General features: G+C 39.2%; 1 protein-coding gene across 1 annotated transcript in view; it reads left to right on the plus strand.

Moving 5' to 3' along the window:
• Positions 1 to 20865, plus strand: part of KCND1 (potassium voltage-gated channel subfamily D member 1) — a 98576-nt gene continuing 77711 nt past the window's right edge. Inside the window, exons 1-2 of the mRNA XM_072431425.1 lie at positions 1 to 113; positions 18452 to 20022. Of these exons, the coding sequence (XP_072287526.1) occupies positions 18911 to 20022 (1112 nt within the window). The 5' untranslated portion in view covers positions 1 to 113; positions 18452 to 18910. The remainder of the gene's footprint in view (positions 114 to 18451; positions 20023 to 20865) is intronic.

Below are 20865 nucleotides of genomic sequence, written 5' to 3' on the forward strand. Positions count from 1 at the left end.
AATTCTTCTAATCCCAGCTCTAAAATGAGGGAAAACAGCCCCGGGGTGACTCCAGCATCTCTGCCACTCAGCTGGACCGCTGGGGAGACACCTGGACTGCTCCTGAGAAGCAGGTAAGGAGTTTCACTGGGCAGGGACTCTAATCAGGGAGTCAGGAATGCTAAGGCTGCAACAACAAGCGCGGATTGCTGAAAGGGACCATTAGGAGAGTAGGGACACCGACACAGGGACTGGACAGCAGCAGCTGCGGGATAGTGATGGAGAGCAGCCATCCATGTTTGGAGTATCCTTCTTTTTATGTTTAGCAGGTGGAGTCGTTTTTACGGACTAATTCAGGGACTGTTCAGGAGACAGGTACCTGACATTCACGGCTTTATTGACAGGTAATGGGAAGGTTGCAGATAAATATATTGTTGAAGTGCATAAGGACAGATTCCCGAGAGACAGGTAGAATCATAGAAGTTTTCAGGCATGGCTAGTGCAGGATTTATGGAGGGCAGCAGGGGAATGACAGCTAGAAGTCCATGTTGATGTTGATAGTGGGGAGAGGGGGTTATGCAGCAGTTTGGCACCATGTGTGTACATTAATTGCTACAGTTTGCACTGTGGATTACCCAGCCTGATTCAGATCTGTGTACTGTGATAGATACCATATGCTTTGCAGCTTTACACTGGGATGACTGATGCAACGATACTGGAGTTCAGCAGGAGTATATAAGTTTGGGCTGTACACAAGTGTGCAAGTAAATGTGAAACACTCTATCCATCTATGACAGCCACTCTATCCATCTATGACAGACACTGGCTTGTCTGGTCCATTGCAAAAAGGCTTTTCATAAGTGTGATAGAAGCTCTGTTTAATTCAGTCATGCTTTGTAAATTTAGGAATACCAAAATGGGTGTATGTGTGTATTTAAAATAGCAAATTGAATACATTCTCATGCATTCCCATGCATTCCCATGCATTCCTATGCATTCCTGGGTAGCACAATGGCTCAGGGGTTAGCACTCTGGCCTTTGCAGCGCTAGGTCCCAGGTTCAAATCTCAGCCAGGACACTATCTGCCTGTAGTTTGCAAGTTCTCCCTGTGTCTGCCTGGGTTTCCTCTGGGTGCTCCAGTTTCCTCCCACTTCCCAAAAAAAAAAGTCATGTGGTTAGGTTAATTGGCTCCCCCCTAAATTGACCTTGGTCTACATTATTGACTTATGACTATGGTAGGGACATTAATATTAATAAACTGGATTTATATAGCGCCAACATATTAAGCAGCGCTGTACATTAAATAGGGATTGCAAATGACAGACTAATACAGACAGTGATACAGGAGGAGAGGACCCTGCCCCGAAGAGCTTACAATCTAGTAGGTGGGGGAATTTCACACACAATAGGATGGGCGATATGTAGTGGTGGGAAGTATGAGGGTTTAGCAGACAGAAGAAGACGGGTAGGCAAGTTTGAAAAAATGAGTTTTGAGCGCTCTTTTAAATGAGCAGACATTAGATTGTGAGCTCCTTTGAGGGACAGTTTGTGACACGACTATGGACTTCATACAGCGCTGTGTAAAATGATGGCGCTATATAAATACTGTGTAATAATGCAGGTAGTGAATACTAACATTATTCATCTATAATTTATATATTTATATTGTCCACATTTCTGCTCAGCTGTCACACCAATCTGCTCAATATACACATCATTGTCTCCATCACGCACTGGGGTAATTTTGGGTGGGAATCCCTCACTTGGCTTTTAAAGTACTTAAGAACCCCATGCAGATGGTGCAAGGCCATAGAACTGACCACCAAGGTACCAAGTTTTACAGTTTCACCTTTCTGATATTTTTTTACCTACTCTGATTTTCTCAGTGCAATTTAAAACAAATATGGGAGAAATTTGAAAAGAAGCCAAGTGGAGTAGTATGTTTTGGATTGTTGATGGAAATTAAAAATTAGGAAATGAGCACATACAGCTCCCTCTACATTCTCATGGCAGATTAATTGCATGAAATGGGCCCAACACTGTGTGGAACATCCAGAACACGGGCTACCAGTTCCATAGAATGTGGCTTTGTAAATCTATGAAATTGTGTTTCTGTAACATTCAAACATCTGTGGCAGTGAACATCATGAGTGCAGTGAACTGACATAGTATGCTGCAAAAACTCTGATTAGTTTATGTCTACCCCCACCAAGTTCTTTATTGAAATGACCTATGTGGTTAGGCTGCTGTATAATCAACTGACCAGAACACAAGAAAATTTTGTACACAGTGCTCTTATTTTTCATCTAAACCAATTTGTTAGAAATATCTATCTGAGTTACCTTTTCTACACAAAAGGGAAAGGGAACAGTTATCCGTCTATTCAGAGCAAATGTCTTTATTAAATATATAAATTCATTTAGGAAAGGAAAGGTAAAACTGCTTGTCATGGTTATGAGATACCAGCTGACCCTCTTTTCAGTGACCCGGTCAGGGGTGGGAATAACACCCATATAGCCTTTGGCATTGGGTTGTACATGAAGTCTTGATTTCTGTTAAGCCCACCCCTGCCTTTGTTAAGCTCCACTCCCTCTCATTCATCTGATATTTAGGAGTTTATTAACAGTAGTAGGGCTTAGCAACACAAACAGTAAGACATAAAGGCCAACTAAAGCTAAAACAATTGTATTCTTTATCAGTATGTGGTCGTAACAGTAATGATAGTATTCACTTGATGAATTTCTTCACATTTATAGGCATACCAAACTGTCCAGCAAAGTCACAGTTACAAAAATTGAGACAAATTATTAATTATTTGTTAGTTACTAGGTCCATCTAAAACTACATGTCCACATGGTGTCACACAGTGATTCAATTTCAGAACAAACAGTGTTCACATCCTGCTAAAGCAAATTACAACTAGAACTTTTGGCAGGATCAAAACCTTGTCAAACTATAATATGGGGAGTCCAGGATAAACCATAAATTGCTTGATCATAGCTATACTTTAATCACAACAAAGTACTTGTAGGCATCATAAGCAGCTGCATTTCAGAACCAGGTCAGGCCAAGTTTTGGTAATACATAACTGGAAATGTGTCAGCGTCTTTTTCATGCACAATTACATTTTTTGCATGTATGTTTGTTTTTGGATTCTTATATATGAGTCTTCTTTATATAAGCCAACAAAGCTTATTAGTGAATTACACTTAATTTGTAGACAGATTGTAGTAAACCACAATTAGCCATTGTCTGTTAATCACATGCATTTATGAGTAAGGAAAATAACTTTTTTCCCTTCCCGAATTTATTTGGATTTGAAATGTTGTTTGTACTATTTTCTCAGTAATTAAAGAAGTGATTTTTATAAACGGTGCTTATCGACTATTCAGCACCATTAGCGTGGATAATCAAGGATCCATTGTGCTAAAAAGCCAAGCTGTATATGAAGGGATGGATAGATCACTGTCAGATTAAGGATGCTTTGTGCTCTCCTATGTAATCAAACTACTTGGTAATCAAACTGCTTGGGAAGCCATTTCTAAGTAGCTTATATTATATAGCTTATTTATTGGCAACATCTCAGTTCCTATTTATTACAATGAAAGTCATGATTTTACATCTTTTGCTGCTGAGTATGAGAGACTAAAGATGACCACACAATATAATTTAATGCTTAAGGACAACTTAACTTTTGGTGAAGCTTTCCCTTAATAAAGCTGATAACCTCCTATACCAGTGTTTCTCAACTTTTTTACATGGGAAACCCCTTGAAATAACCTTTAGGTTTTGCTGAACCCCCTGCTTTATTTATTATATCCACAGCTCAGAATTACTCTTACATTGCTGCCCAGTGGGAAGAATGTCTCCCTTTTAGAATAAATCCCTAGCAACCTCTGGAGGAACCCTAGGATTTCACGGAATGGTTGAGAAACCCTGCTCTATATTTTCCATCAGCCCCAATCCAGCAAATATTAGTGCCAACATGAACCTATCCATCTCCTCTTCATTCTACCCAGTGACCTCCAGCTTTTATTTCAAGTATGGCTTTCCCTTCTTTTATTTTTATTTTACTTTACACCAGATTGGGGTATATTTGGCCAACATGAAGTAATTTCATCACCACAATACCTCCTGTCCGTTTCCCCCTACATTTATCTTGCAGAATGGAGCAACATCTGTCCAGTGGGGGGAAGATGATGGAAAGAAAATAAGGAAAGATTATTCTCGGTTTGCATATTTTAGGCCCAATGCTTTTTTCTCCAAACCTGATGCCCTAGACACTGGTCCACAGGGGGCCTGTATATATCAAGGGCCAATGGCAAAGCTGTATTCATCATGCCCCTCTATATAGGCACAATGGCTGTTATTTTATAGGGTAACTGTTGACACATTTCACATTTACCCGGAAGGGTTACATCCTTTATAAGGGTATGTAATCATTCCTGTCGTACTTGTCCTAATAATGGTAGCTATAGTGACAGCAGATAAGGGAAAATTTCTTTTTTCATATTAAATATTGTTTTAATATGGTGTTATTTTTGGCCTCTGTGTATCACTGAGTTTTCTCTTCACGTCGCATCCTGTAGACTGAATAGGTGGGAAGTGGGAAGATTTATCTTCAGTGGTAGGGAAATTCCTTCTTAGACAATTGTCATGAAGATGAAGTTTCCCCATTGGAAGGTTTATTCTTTTCCTGCCCCTTAAAATGTTGGATTTCCCCTCTGTTTTAACAAAAACCTAACAGTGAATCTCATCTTTTCTCTTTATACAATGTTTAGCCGTTAGTTATTTATAAAATATTTTACAGTGAGAAAGTCAATCAATCCTCTGTTGTCCAGTTATATGCATTGCAAGGAATCAAGCTAATTTGGCAGACTCTAAACTGCTTCTGATCTGTAGATAGTAGAAGAAGCCATTGCTGCAACTTCCTCTAAGGTTGTACCTGCTATTGACACAAGTTTAGTCCTAGGGTAAGAAAAATAAAACAAGCATCTCAGCAATATCAATGATCTGCAATGTGATTGGCCAGAATATTATTAGATAAGAGGCTTACTTCGACAAAACCAAAGACAGTGATGGGAATGCCTCAAAATTTAAGTCAAGCTTTGCCAAATTTTGTTAAAGGAAGTGGTGAGCCCATCGCATGACCAAAGAATGAATTGTAAGGGTCCAAGATTTGCTGCACTAAAAGGTTTATTTAAAAATGAGGCAATAATTATAAAGATTTTATCATCAGCACAACAGTGTTTTATACCCGTGTATATGGATATATTAAGGCTTGAAGACAGGCATAGCCCACAGCTGGTCCTGATGATCACATCTTTGAAATTATTGTCTCATTGTGAAATAAATATTTTGGTGCTACAAATCTTAGAATTTACAATTCTATCTGCATGCACTTTGAAATTGACGGTGCTGTGTACCGGGTTATATATATATATATATATATATATATACAGTATATATTAGTTTAACTACCTGACTTTGTCTTGTTATTGGCTTCCTTTAATTACCCCAGAGGGCTTCACTAGAGGAGGGTCAGCTCCAGTCAGAAGAACTGCACTGCTTTATGTTCACTGTCATGCTGTGAACTTTCCTAAAGGGCACAGGGAAGACGACATCAGTTTCTTGCCACTTGCTCACTGTCCAATTAGCAGACTGAGGCCGGATCCTTGACCTAGCTGTATTGCTAAACTTCAGTAGAGAAAAGTCACTACAGTCACTGACCTAACCAGTGTGGAAAGGGGGGGGCTAGATCACAAAGCCTGCCGTATAGGATTATAAACTATACTAGTTTATATGGCTGGTAAATAGGAATATGTGGTGTATTTACCCCTTTATATCAAGAATGATTTTTGACTTGCAGTACATTTCAAACACCCCCCACCCCCATATTTAGATGGGGGGGGGGGGTAGATTTACCCAGGTCAATAAAGACAAATGACTCTTTCATAGCATACTACTTTAAAACAAACAAAAAATATATATAGTAAATATATAGTAATTTATTTTAAAGTGCAATATAAAAAACTGCTGAATTAGCTGTATGAAAAGCTGTTTTTAAACTGCACTTTTAAATAAAACGTTGCATGCATCATCCGCAGTCTACACTTCTCTGCAGGTTCGAAGATCTATATCAACTGTGCGCTGATTGACGAGTTTGCTTACATAGCATTTTGTTGAGAGCATTTCCAATGAATAGTACTTACAGGAGTTATAAAAATGCACTCTGGGACTCCTTTACCTAGCAAGAAAGATAAGGGCATGCAGCAATTTGTCAAATTTTTAATTTCAGAAAACAGAATTGTTAGCAAGTGTCCTTCAGAAATACTTACCTGGTACTGATATATGAAGCAATAAATGATGTGCCAACCTTCAGTTCAATTCAACAGGAATTAACCTACCCAGACAGACTTTTTTTCAGATGTTGCTAGATGCTCTGCCCTTTGACATCTCCGGCCTTTCTTGTCTGTAGTGCTCTACCCAGCAGTATTCTCATGTACTGTATTGTTCAGCTTATTTCACCATTCATCAGATTCAGCAGTAGTCTTGTAAATAGATGGTTTGATGACACTTCTCTACAGTGAGGGAGACCTACAATTCTGCTGTAATAAAAAAGTGGCTTCAGCTGATGGATAAAAAGATGAATTATATGACTTGAAAAAATTCCTCCATTAACCTTAAATACATGTTGTTTTATGTGATGTATTTAAAAAAAAAACTTTAGGCATTGATTAAAACCATTTGGTGGAGAACTAATTTGCTAAAGTCCACCAATAGGATTTTCTCAATTTGTGGAACGTTAGCCTTTTTGTCACCTATTCTTTCCAATGAAGTCTACATCCTTCAAACGTCCTGTATTCTGCCTGATATTTTTTTCCTGTGAAGCAGGAGTAGGAGAAAACAAAAGTGTTATTTGTTTATATCTGAATAACTGGGAGTAGGCATAATAAGAATTCAGAAAACATTCTATGGGCAGAATTGGGAATTCATATTCAGAGGTACTACAAGCATGTGATTAGCTGTTCTCAAAACTACAGTTTAACAGAGACTAGGTGATTTTGTGTGGTAGGTAGTCTGATGTGCATAGCAATACCCTGGGTAGACAGGCCTTGTCCACATTTGATTACAGTTGTAAACTTTGTCGCAAAAACGTTGGTTTCCCAGTTTTTCTAATTGAATCATTGACTTCTTAGTATGTACAGTAAAATATGCAGAGTTAGAGTTGACAGTATATGTTGCCCTTAATAAAGTTGAGCTTTGTCACAAAAATAAACAGAACAAGGATCTTGTGGAGAAAAGCAAACATTTCAGTAAAAATGAAGTTTATTCACATCATGTACAAAATCAACAAACGAATACGAACAACGATGATATACATCATAGTTCAAAATGATACATGTTGCTTAACATTTTCATTGTCTCACTGTGAATATACAGGTTTCGATAGACTTTAAGTAAGCAATAAACAAGTTAAAGCCCAATTTGTACTGTAAATAAGTTATAGCAGGTTTTTTTTTTATTTTTATTTTGAACTAATGTTTATAAAAAGGATATGAATAAAAGCTGACTGATATACGCACTCAGGCAGTAATGCGAGCCACTTCGTACTGTGTGTTTCATTTGAAATGGCACTCCAAAGGAATAAGTACAGTGGGTGGAAATGGACTAGCACTGCAGTGCACCACAACGCACATGACTTTAAAAAATGACGTATGTTTGGTTTTTGGTCTGTTGTTTCAACATGAAGGAGCTACAGTCATGCATCACATGCAAAGTACTCTAAGTACTGCACATTATTGTGTGTGCAATAATGCACCTTCACAGACTGAACAGGCCTAAAGGTGCCTTTATAGTTTATACCAGACCCTGGTGAATCATACTTTTGCTGGTCTGTATGTAAATGATGAAGAGATGATGTTAAAAATGAATCCATATAAACAAAAATATTTTGAATCATCTGGATCCATTTATCAGAGTACAATATTTTTTATTGTAGTGTGCCTTCAAGGCAACTACAAATAAGATTTTTGATAGCTTTATCACACTATTAGAATTGGAAGTAATTCATCACCACAAGTCAGATAGAACAAATGGCTCCCCATGGTGTACAATAAACAAGAAGCATGTAGTAGTAATAAATCTTAATTGTTTGCAATCCTATCCTATTCGTATGCTCCTATGCTTCATGTGCAAGTGATTGCTGCTACATGTGTAGCTTATGCCACAGGGAACCATTTGCTCTATCAGTTTGGTTACTCCTAGGGATAAAACACTAACAAATTTATTTTGGCATTTAAATTATTAAAATTTTCTAAGTGGCTTAATTCTAAACAGAAGCAGCTGGTGAGTGTGCAGGTCGAGGCATTTGTGAAAATCAGTGCACTTCCTCAGAAACAGTGGAAAAGGCTGAAGAGAAGATGCAAGGACAGCAAGTTGCAGCTGCTGATGCCATTGGCCAGTTTAGATATGCTTTGACAGATTAGAACAGCCCCTAGTATCTACAGGGCCCTGATCCCAACAACCCCTGCAGTCATCTGTATGCAGCTGTAAGCAGGTATGAAGTTGACCTAAAATGTGCCACCAGCATTCCCTTTTTCTAGAAATTGAGTTGTTTTGAGGGCAGTGCAATTTGCAGTCCTGCCCTTTCCTAGCATCTGAAAGTGAATAAACCTGCGTGACAATGGAGCCAGGTGCTGGGATTACAAAACTTCAGTGTTATGCACAGATATTACATAATCAGCAGATGCCCAATGGTCTCAGCAAGAATATGCTGGACCCTGGAGAAGAAGAGAAAAACATGGTAGCAACCAAGGGGTGGTGGGGAACATTATCATTGAAGTAAAGTACAAGGCAAGTTTGCCATACTTGTGGATTATGAAAAATCCTGCCTGATTACCCAGTTAGTTAAATTTACCAGTTAAATAATTTTTACATTTGATAACTTACTTTGCTATTTGCTTGTGATAGAATTTTATTAGTCACATTTTTCTTTGCTATACCTAGTGACTATGAGCCTTTCTTTCTATGTTACAGAGAAAAATAGAGAGGCAGGTGTTTGTGGCTCAAATCAGGCACATAGCTTAGAATGACAAAATTGCTTTGACAGGTGAAAAAAGAAAATAAGCTATTGGTTAGCAGCAATATGTTAAAATTTTGTTTTGTTTAGATACACTTTAGGCTATACTTATGAAACAGGATCTGACATGCCCTCAAAAGGTAATGATTTAGGGAGTGTCTGATTCTGATTGTAAAAAGAGATCCCTTACTATTTTAAAGTTGAGTTAGTTTGTTGCTAATTTTACACACCAATATTGGAGGGATTTAAACTTTTTTTTTGCTCCTATGGCACTCTCTTACTCCCAGTATATGAATTAGGCCTTCGACGTTCTCATATACAATGCAGTACAGACAGTCTTACATTGTATGCAATGTATGCCAGAGAGGGTGTAACTTCTCCACTAACAAAGATGAGTGTCTTTGTAGGACCAGATGTATGGTAGAATCAGACTGTAGTATTAGGATAAATGTTGGGGCAACATGGTAAAGACTTAAGAAATGTTAGGTTATAATATATCTATAGGCAAATTTGTTTTTTTGTAGTTTCCAGTCTGGCAGCAGTTTTTTTTCAAGTTGAAAGTTTAAAACATTTAATAAATCCCATAAATCTGTGGGAAACCCAACCTCTACATCTGTGATATTCAAATGGAATTATTTTAACAGTGTCACATAGACTTTTACTGGATAGATTAAAACTATTCAAAAATTAGCATTAACCAGAATGTGCAGGGACAAGTGGTTAACGCATAGTACCGTTGTGCTAGCATCAGGGTCTTGGAAGGGCTTATACAATAGGAAAGCACCAGGAAAATCGCCATATTCTGCTGTCCTCCTGCCATCCTTTGTGAAGGTACTTCCTAGATTTCGCTTTGATGTAGAATTGTGAACTGTAGAAGTCCTAAAATATGTGATTTACAGGTGTAGACTGCACCCAATTTTCATAACTTACACTGGGGAACAATTTTGAAAAAATTTTTGTTGGCAATTTTTAAGCTTATTTACACTAAAATAAGTATGCTGATTCTGAAAGTGCAGTTTTCTTCTATCACGTCAGGTTTTTTCTTCCGCTTATATTAATGTGACTGTAGCGTTAGCGTGGACTGTAGCGTGGATTTGTATAGGCTATTCATTTACACACAAGACAGTGTGGTCAGAGGTTGTGCGCTGCTCTACGTAGTGAATAAGCAAAATATTATTTTTCTACTTACACATGTATTTCTTTCAGATCATGTCTGGCTCTGCTGTTTCTCATTGTAAGTGCCTAAAAAACCTTGATTCATTTTGCTATATCTGTGGCAGTTTGTAGAGACATTTGTAGAGCAAGCCTATTTGGCATATTTCAAAGTTAAACTTGGTGATCAAGATAAATCTTGGGCCCCTCATAAGGTGTGCAAACAGTGTGTCGAAGGTTTACGGATGTGGACAAAGGGAATGTGTGATAAGATGCCATTTGGTATACCTATGGTTTGGCGAGAGCCAGGAGATCATTTCAGTGATTGTCACTTTTGTATAGTGAAAACTTCAGGATATAACAAGAAAAATAAATGTAACAGAGTATCCTAGTCTATTATCGGCTATACGGCCAGTGGCTCATTCAGATGAATTCCCAGTGCTGTTTTTCATTACACTACCCTCCCTTGAAAAACATGATGGTGATGATGGTGAACTAGGTGATGAAGGGTTCTCTCCCTTACAGAAGGACTCTGTAAGGGATTTGATCAGCATGAGATGAGTGATTTGGCATGTGATTTGGGACTATCGAAGAAGGCTTCAGAACTCCTAGCATCAAGACTGTGTGAGAAAATTTTGCTTGATAAAGTAACAAAGGTATCGTACTTTTGAACCAGAGAAATTGCATTTCTGCAGTACTTTAGAACTGACAGTGGCTTTGTGTATTAACATACTTGGTTTAAAGGAGGAATTGGGAATTCTAATCTATAACTCAACTGAATGGCGACTATTCATCGATAGCTCAAAGCGGAGCTTAAAGTGTGTTCTCCTTGACAATGGCAATATATTTGGGTCAGTCCCAATTGGCCATTCAGTTTCTCTTTGTGAAGAATATGCAGACATAAAGAGAGTCATTGAGTTGTTGCAATATCACCAACACAATTGGGTCATCTGTGTTGACCCTAAAATGATATGCTTCCTTCTTGGTCAGCAACGTGGATACACCAAGTATCCCTGTTATCTGTGCATGTGGGGCAGCAGAGCTTGTGAAAGGCATTGGGTGGAAAAGAATTGGCCTCCAAGATCTGCCCTAAAACCAGGTGATCCAAACATTCTACATGAGCCACTTATTTATATAAAGAATATTAGATTCCCGCCTCTGCACATGAAACTGGGTCTGATGAAGCAGTTCATTAAAGCTTTGCCAACTGAAAGAGACTGTTTCAAGTACCTAATGTTGGTATTTCCTAGCCTGTCATTTGAAAAAATAAAGGCTGGTTTGTTTGATGGTCCACAGATTCAGCAGCTCATCAAAGATGAACATTTCATCAGGAAATTGTCCAGAAACTCTCTGAGATCTACAAAATGCTTGGTTGCAATATAAGCATCAAGGTGCATTTTCTGCATAGCCATCTTTCTAACTTCCCGGAAAACCTTGGTGCAGTCAGTGATGAGCAAGGTGAACGATTCCACCAGGATTTAAAGGTCATGGAAGGTTGTTATCAGGGTAGATGGGATGTACTTATGATGGCTGACTATTGTTGATGCATCCGGCGGAATTGTCCTAACACTGAACACTCCAGGAAAAGCTATAGGCGTACATTTTTACCATAACTGCTTAACTGATTAATTTTCAAATGTTTTACTGTAAAATAAATGTCATAATAATGAACAGTAAATTGTTTGTATGAACAAAAGGAATTTAAATAAACAGTACATTCAAGTTAATATTTAATTAATTTTTCATTGTATGTAAAATTTGTATGTTTTTTTACAAAAATGGAGGGTACCCTGTATCGTAAAAACTGGATGTGATAGCAAAAAACTGAGGTCATTTCTGGATTCCCCCCACCAAAACTTAGTAAAAACAAATGTAAGATCTAACTCAACAAAAAATACATTCCCCAGTGTTATTATATATTTTTTTATTTTTAAATTATTTTTATTAAAAGATATCAAGGTACATACAGAGAAAAGAAAATAAAGTGGTCGTAACATATAGTTCAAATAAGAACATACAGCAAGGTTAGGTTCTAACAATACATATCTTCAAGCTTGTGGCTTAACGGCCAACCGAATAGAAATACAAACATTGTAACCAACCCGTTGTGCTGTATCAGTAGCAGGAACCATGATACCTTAAGGTTTTCAAAACTATTTTGAAAAAAAAAATAAAAGAACAAACAAATTAACTAATTAAAAAAAAGGAGTTAAGAATAAAAAAAAAAGAAAGAGAAAGAGAAAAAGGAAGGGGGGAGAGGTGGGGGGGTTAAAATGGGCATTGACCAGCTAAAGAATCTATCACATCTCTGAAACAGTGGCAGGATGCAATTAGGCATCCATCCCAGAATACTCAGGTATCTAGGGGGGTGGTCGTAACAAACGACAATATTCCTCAGTAGTGATAAAGTGGATCCAGTGGTACCAAGTCTGTGCGAATTTTTCTGCTTTTTTAGCGCCAGGGGATGTGATATCCTCCATGTGATATATATCAGCAACCCTTTGCAACCAATGTATTACCGTCGGAGGGGCAGTATTCTTCCATAAGGCTGGGATACAGGCCTTAGCTGCATTGAGAAGGTGTCTCAGGAGAGAGTTACTATAGCAACTGCGGGACATGTCCGAAACATGAAGAAGTGCCAGGGCCGGATTGCCCCTTATATCCACTTCTGTAAGCTTTAAGATAATATTAGCTACCGAACTCCAATATAATTGCAATTTTGAGCATTCCCAGAAAACATGCAGTAGTGTACCCTGTGTGTGGCCACATCTCCAGCAGGTGCTATCCGACCTCGGGAAAATCATAGCAAGCTTCGGTGTCCTGTACCAGCGAGTGGCCAACTTGTAGTTGGTTTCCTGATATTTGTTGCAAATGGACGCCTTATGACAGAAACGAAGTAACATATCTCTCTGGGCTTCAGTAAAACAAGTGTCCAAATCAGCTTTCCATTGGGATACAAATAACGGGAGTTCTGGCGTATATACAGATAACAGGGTTTGATAGGCATGGGAAAGTGTACCCCGTACAGGTTGACCAGTTGTACACAAGTCCTCTAGAGGAAGAAGCGATTGAGCTATTGTATTGGGCCGCGGCAAGGATCTCAGAACATAAGTGAGTTGTATGTGGCCCAGGGCGACAATGAAGGGAGATCCCTTTTCGTTTGTAGGGTCGGAATATGTTGCCATTCCCCATTGTGCATGAAATGAGATATTCTCTACACGCCCAAAGCACGCCATTGGCAAAATATTGGGTCAGTCTGGCCCAGGGGGGAATCCAAGATCGGCTACAATGGGGGACATTGGAGACGGGTATATGGTTACGTTTCGAGAGGAGAAGTACTTAGTGACCACTTTCAAGGTCTCGCCAATCAATGGATGTCGACCAGGCCAATGCGGCAATGGGGGCAGTAGAGCATGCATCCTCCAACCCAACCCACAGTTTGGAGCAGCTATTAGTGCACCAATCCAGGAGCCTAGACAAGTGCACTGCCTGATGGTATAAAACTAAGGGCAGGGAATGCCATTCCTCCGTTGGCTTTGGGGAGTCTCAGTAATGTCATCCTAAGCCTGGGCGCCCCATTAAGCCAGATAAATTTTACAAATTCCGATTGGAATTTTCGAAGGATAAAAAGCGGGATGTGTATTGGGAGTGCTTGCAGCATATACAACAGTCTAGGCATAACATTCATTTTAAGCACATTGCACCTCCCAAACCATGTAAATGCCATCTGTCTCCACCTCTGTAGATCACTTCCGATTTTATTTAATAGAGGGATAAAATTGAGATCTAAAATTCGCGTTAGATTAGCAGGAATCTGTGTGCCCAGGTAAGAGATAGCTGAGTTAGACCACTTGAAGGGGAAAGAAGGGGCCAAGGCCTGTCTAATTTTTCTGGGAAGAGTAACACTCAGTGCCTCTGACTTTTGCAGGTTTACTTTGTAATTAGAGAGTGAGGCATATCTGTCTAGCTCTCGCATAAGAACCGGCAAAGTAGTTACCGGTGTTGCAACATAAAATAAAAGGTCATCCGCATAAGCAGCTACCGTGTTTCCCCGATTTTAGGACATCCCCATTAAGTAAGCCACGTGTGTTTGCGTGGGCGGAGTCACTTCAGTCCTGTCACTTCCTCTTCATGAAGAGGACGCACGGAGGAACCACACGGAGGAACCACACACGGAGTCACCCACCGCACCACGCGATTCTGGTAAGTAATCGGTGGGTGGCTTATTCGCGGGGGTGGGCTTATTTTTCATTTTTACCTAAAAAGGGGGGGCTGTCTTATTTGATGGCACTGTCTTATCATCGGGGAAACACGGTATTATGGACTGTGGAGTAGAACGTATAATCCCTGTCTCCGGGGTGTTGAATACGCCAGATATCCATTAATTGATTGTCATGTAGCAGTGCTTTCAGAAGTTTATGATGAGAGTAAGGCAGGTGGGAACGGCCCTTGGATATGTCCAAGGACGGATCTTAAGTTAAATTAAAATCACCTCCTATAATGATGGTACCTTGAGCCACCTCAGATAAGAGGGTCAGAATATATTCAAGGACAGTCAACTGGCCGGAATTAGGTAGGTATATGTTTACAAATGTAAATAGTTGCTTCTCTATCATACCCTAGACTATGAGGAAACGACAGTCTGGATCCACTTTACACAAAGAGGGGGACCATGAAAGAGAACCATCTATTAGAATGCTAACTCTCCTAGATTAAGAATCAGGTGAAGTGCTGTGATAACTGTATTTGGCTTGTTTGTTATGCAGGACCGGGATTTTGTCATGGCGGAAGTGTGTCTCTTGCAGAAAGACAATATGGCTTCTGCATTTTTGGAGTGTATTGAATAGGACTGAACGTTTTGAGGGAGAGTTTAATCCCTTAACACTCAGAGATGTGAGTGTGGTAGTCATAATTTCTGTGTTCTAACGGTAAGGTATGGGAGGGGCAAGGGTGGGGGAAATAATTAAAGAATAGGGGGAAAGAAAAGAAAGAAGAAATTAGGTAATCAATAAAATAAGGTACACAAAGAAGAAAAAGCAGCGAGAAAAACAAAACAACTTAAAAGGAAAAAGAAATAGAGCTCTAGGCCCTAAACCTAGGTAAGTAAAACAATATACCACAACACCGACCTCTACAAGAGGCCGGGTGTACCTATGTGGGGGGTAGTGTAGGCAAGAACACTATGAGCTGCTGGCTCACCAGCAGCAGCAACATAAAACACGTATATAACTATAAGTAAATCACACAGTTCTAGTTAGTGAAACCAGGAAGATATGCCGTTCCCAAAAAACAAGGAGAGGAGATAGATTTCTAAACTTACAAGAGTAGAAAGGTTTCACAAGACTGAAGATCCCAAAGACATTAACAAAAACATTAAATAAACGGCATACCAATAATCAGGCATACTAAAGTGCACAGCAATACACAATGCAGGTTACTACAGAAGCCGAAACAACCCAGCTTCAAAGCGCCAGGTATCATGTAAACAGAACAATATTAATAACAGTAATAGTACTGGCGGTAGGCAGCCATCTGGGAACAAAGAACCACTGAGACCATGATGGGCCGTCGCCCATACCCAATGTGCACCAATGTCACCACAATACCAGGAATCTGCTTCCGGCATAGGTGGTGTGCTCAGATCAGGACATGGATACATCACACAGGAACAATAAGTTTCTGAGGAGGTATAGATATGCATTGTAAGATATGTAGGAGGTAGACAGTGGTGGTAACAAGAGTCCAAATATTCAGCAGCAGGAGAAATCATAGTTCATGTGAATTTGAGGTATTCCTTCCCAGGGGGCGCTGAGGAGTGGGAGAGCGCCGTCTACGTCGGGCGGAGGTTGATGATCTCGATCTCAAGTAGATACCTGGGAGTACCTCTAAGACTTCTAGCCAATTAGGAACATCAATGGGATCTGCGCCCAAGAAGGTAAACAGGGCCGGTAGTTGAGATGGATTGTGCAATGTAAACACAGAGTACCGGGCACCGCGTGTGGTAATGTAATCCAAAAGAGGCTTCAGTATGCGTCTCATCTGTAGCGTGCGAGGGGATAGATCCAGATATATCTGAATACTTGCACCATCAAAATCAATCGGCCCCTTCTGCCATGCTTTCTGAACGATCTGCTCTTTAACTTTGTAAAAGTGCAGCCTACATACCGTGTTTCCTCGATGATAAGGCATCCCCATCAAATAAGCCACCCCCCGATTTTTGCTCAAAAAATAAAGATTAGGTAGGTAAAGGTGTAAGGTAAGTTATCACCAGAATATCAGGTAAGGCGAAAATCTTCATGTGAATCTTCAAATGAAACCATGGAAAATGAAACCATGGAAATTTTAACCTTCCCTATTTTACCAACCGCCCAAATGAGTTTGACTAAAATAGGGAAGGTTAAAATTTCCATGAATTGATTATTTGCTGTAAGTTTCCTGTTGGGGAGGTTGCTCTTGGTTTACTGTCCTGAGAAGGAAGTGAGAGCAAATTTCTCTTAGCTGTCACAGGAACATATGGTTTCATTTGAAGATTTTCCCCTTACCTAATATTCTGGTGATAACTTACCTTACACCTTTACCTACCTAATCTTACAGGCTAACAGACAGCTATAAAAAAAACAACTAAGGAATCTACTGTCTACTACATTCAAAACGTAGATAAAGTTTAAAAAAAAAAAAAAAAATATGTATATATATATACACACCTTAAGCTTTATACTAATGAAGGAATATGTCAGCATACATGGAGTGCATAAACAATAAAAACAAGAAAAAACTGGAGTTTGTAGGCAAATTGTGTACATTGTATTGTATGGTAAGTTATATTAACAATCAAATAACACACATTCAATACATATGCTTATCATAGTATAAAAAAAAGTCCAAGAGTCCCATCCCCTTCACAAGCTGTAAGGGGGGATATATTGGGACTAGTGTTCTAGTATGACAGGTAGTTTCCATTCTCCCTCTTATCTCTACATACAGTGCATGTATTAAAGTGTATTGTGGTTTATTGTTCAGCTACCTTCCTAAAAAATACCCCAATAGGCACCATAGCCAGATTTCTTTGTAGCTATCATAGGCTGTGGCTTAGGGCAGCTTTTTGTATCATCATTTTTCTTGGTGGAAAATTGTGCTTGCAGCTTGAGTACTTGTAGTTTCACAACTCTGGGTCAATTACAGAGATGTAAACTGCAAGCAGAATAAGTTGACAGATTGCCTTACAATCCATACAGTTGCTTTATTTCCATCACCCAAGTCTCTTGTCTCAAGTCATCAGTACAGGCGTAGCACAACACTATTTAGCAATCGACCATGCTGGATCACTAAATAACCAACTGCTAACGAGGACTATTGTAGTCCTTGTCTTCCCAGCTGTAGTTTAGCAGCCTCTCTGTTCACCATTTGTCCTCATAATTGTCACCTGAAGTAAGAACTAACAATTGGTCTGAGAGACTGTTATTGAGTCCCAACAAACCTGCTATGGCCTTGGCATCTGACCCTTTTATTTTTAACCTAAAGCCAGTAAAATGAGGGAAGAATGTGCGAGCAATAACAATTGGTCTAGAGGTACAAAAAGTATATGTCTGGTTCTTTTACATAGCCCTTTTAAACTGGTTTATTGAAGGTACCTTTTCAGCACAATATAAATGTGATTTGAATGTAGGGAACGGTGCATTGATAAGAAGGAACCTTAGTTCTGTTTATTGGTTTATATCTGCTCCTATGTATCCTTGGATAATAAGCAGGCCTTATGGGTGATGTTTGTTAACGTTACAGTTTTGTGAGGTTTGTGTATAAAGAGAAGGAGATCTGATTCTTTTTATAATAAGAAGCATTTTAGTTAGTGAACTGATGCCTATGTATTAGGTGAACCATACAAGTTAGTAATTTGATGTCTGTGTATTAGAGAAAGCATTGAGGTCACCGTCCGAAAGTGTATTTATTTTGAGAAGCATGGGGCCAGAGACCTGTATTAGATGAAGCATGGAGCTCAGAGACCAGATGTCTGAGGTATATAAAAAGCACAGCGCTCAGTGTCCTGATTTATATCCATTCAGAAAAGTATAGCATGTCCTCATGTCTGTGTTTTAGGCTATGTTAAAAATTAAGTTCTACTACCTTTATATAGAGGTTAGTTAGTATAACATTTGTATAGAATTGCAGCATTTAAAAAAACATGTGCTGTTGATGTTCTTCTTCCTTCACATATCTTATATTTTTCAAATTTGTCAACAGATCATGAACATCTTGGAAAATAAAACTAAGTAAGTGTGGGAGAAAAACACAGGAAGAGTTTGTGGGATACCAAATCCAAGTAGACATCCAAGACTCCAATAGGAAACCGAAGACCTAATAAAAAATAGGAATGGCTTTCTATGATCCGTTTAAATCTCCACATTTCAGGAGTTAGTCATTTTTGAGTGCTATTCCATGTCAATACCCTACGATTTGATTTCACCATTTTGGTGTACTTTTTATTGGCCAGTTTGAGTTAGACAACCTGAGGTTTTCCCCAGGTTCACTGGACACCATAGGGTCATCCTCAACATCGTATTCAGTTGGCTTTTAAAAGCTGGAGCTGTAAAATCTTTTCTCACAATCTGCCTCCGCTCTGGTGCCAGGTTAACCTTTTCATGGTCATATTCTGGACCAAAACACTGGACTTGTGGCTGCTGAAGACTTAGCCATTTAAACATGGCGGCTGGAGTGGCTACTTGGCTTCCCTTTGCTCGAGCAGCAGCAGTAGGATGGCTACCTCTTGCCAAGAAGCCTATGCCCAAGCCCCCAAGTGACAAAGGGAAAAAAAGTGATGAAATTCTTGTGGTGAATGTTAGTGGCCGGAAGTTTCAGACATGGAAAAATACTCTGGACCGTTATCCAGACACCTTACTGGGCAGCACGGAGAAAGAATTCTTCTACAACCAAGAGACACAGGAATATTTTTTTGACCGTGATCCTGAAATGTTTAGGCACATTCTTAACTTTTACCGGACAGGCAAGTTGCATTATCCTCGGCATGAATGCATTCAAGCCTTTGATGAAGAGTTGTCATTTTATGGCATTATCCCAGAGATTATAGGAGACTGTTGCCTAGAAGAATATCGTGATCGCAAAAAAGAAAACTTGGAGAGGTTAGCAGAGGACACGGAAGCTGAAATAGCTAGTGATGCCCCTCTTCCTCCCAACAGCACTTTTCGTCAGCGATTGTGGAGGGCTTTTGAAAATCCTCATACCAGCACTATGGCCCTTGTTTTCTACTATGTGACTGGATTTTTCATTGCTGTGTCAGTGATTGCCAATGTGGTGGAGACAGTGCCTTGTCGTCCACCAACTGGACGTTTAAAGGAGCTGCCCTGTGGAGAGAAATACCAGTTAGCCTTTGTTTGCATGGATACAGCCTGTGTCCTTATATTCACTTTTGAGTACCTCATGCGACTGTTTGCAGCCCCAAGCCGCTGTAAGTTCATGCGCAGTGTTATGAGCATCATAGACGTAGTGGCCATAATGCCATACTACATTGGCCTGGTCATGCCAAATGAGAATGTGAGCGGTGCCTTTGTGACGTTACGTGTTTTCAGAGTCTTCCGGATCTTTAAATTTTCTCGGCACTCTCAGGGGCTGCGAATCCTTGGGTACACCTTGAAGAGTTGTGCCTCTGAACTTGGCTTCCTTCTGTTCTCCCTTACCATGGCCATTATCATCTTTGCCACTGTTATGTTCTACGCCGAAAAGGGGACAAGTAAAACGAAGTTCACCAGCATCCCTGCATCCTTCTGGTACACCATTGTAACTATGACAACACTGGGGTGAGCCATATGACTTCTTATTTCTCTTGATATTATTATTGCTAAGGCAACCCAAGTGCGAGCCATATGATGTTTCCCATGAAAGATACCAGAGTTACTATGACAATTCTAGGATGAGTCACAAGATACCATGAACATGTTGGGATGTTTCTCAGGGGGCTGTGCTGAATAAAGCAATTATTAGTCAACTGTGAAAAATAGTGTTGTTGTGCATTGAAAGCCTACGCAACCCAGGCTTCTGTACTGCCAAGTGGCCATTATTCTTTTTGTAACTATGTGTAGGAGGGTAGTATTTCCAGAAACAGTGTGTCACAGTATAGCCAAGTGCCCTGTAGTTATGGCAAGGCATGGGAAGACAATTTAATCCAGATGAATATATTCCCTTATTTTAGATGGTAGGTGTATTATTATCAGAATTACTATAAATGTAAAGATGTTCTTTGCTAACTGCACATTCCATTAAAAAAGTAACAAACAGTTATAATGTTTGATGATTAACAGACTTTGTAAAAATTGGGAACGTGCTGTATCACATCTCTTCTATGAATTTTTTTCTAAGTCTTTATTAGGTTGAATAAACAAAAGGGAATTACAAAACAGAGAAATATAACATAACATAAATAATCAGTATGACAAACTCCTTCTACATATATACAAAGCTGTATATATCAAAAATAGAGCACATAATACCAGTGCAAAGAAAATGTCACTTACAAAATTCACATTTAACTCTCTTAATATCTCTGAGGTAATGTAATAATAAAATAGTACAACAAAACAAATTCAAACATATAGTGAGAAACCTCATAGACTAAACCCAGATTTTTTTTTTATTTTTTTTTT

This window comes from Pyxicephalus adspersus, chromosome Z, assembly GCF_032062135.1.
Source record: "Pyxicephalus adspersus chromosome Z, UCB_Pads_2.0, whole genome shotgun sequence".
Classification (NCBI taxonomy): Eukaryota; Metazoa; Chordata; class Amphibia; order Anura; family Pyxicephalidae; genus Pyxicephalus; species Pyxicephalus adspersus.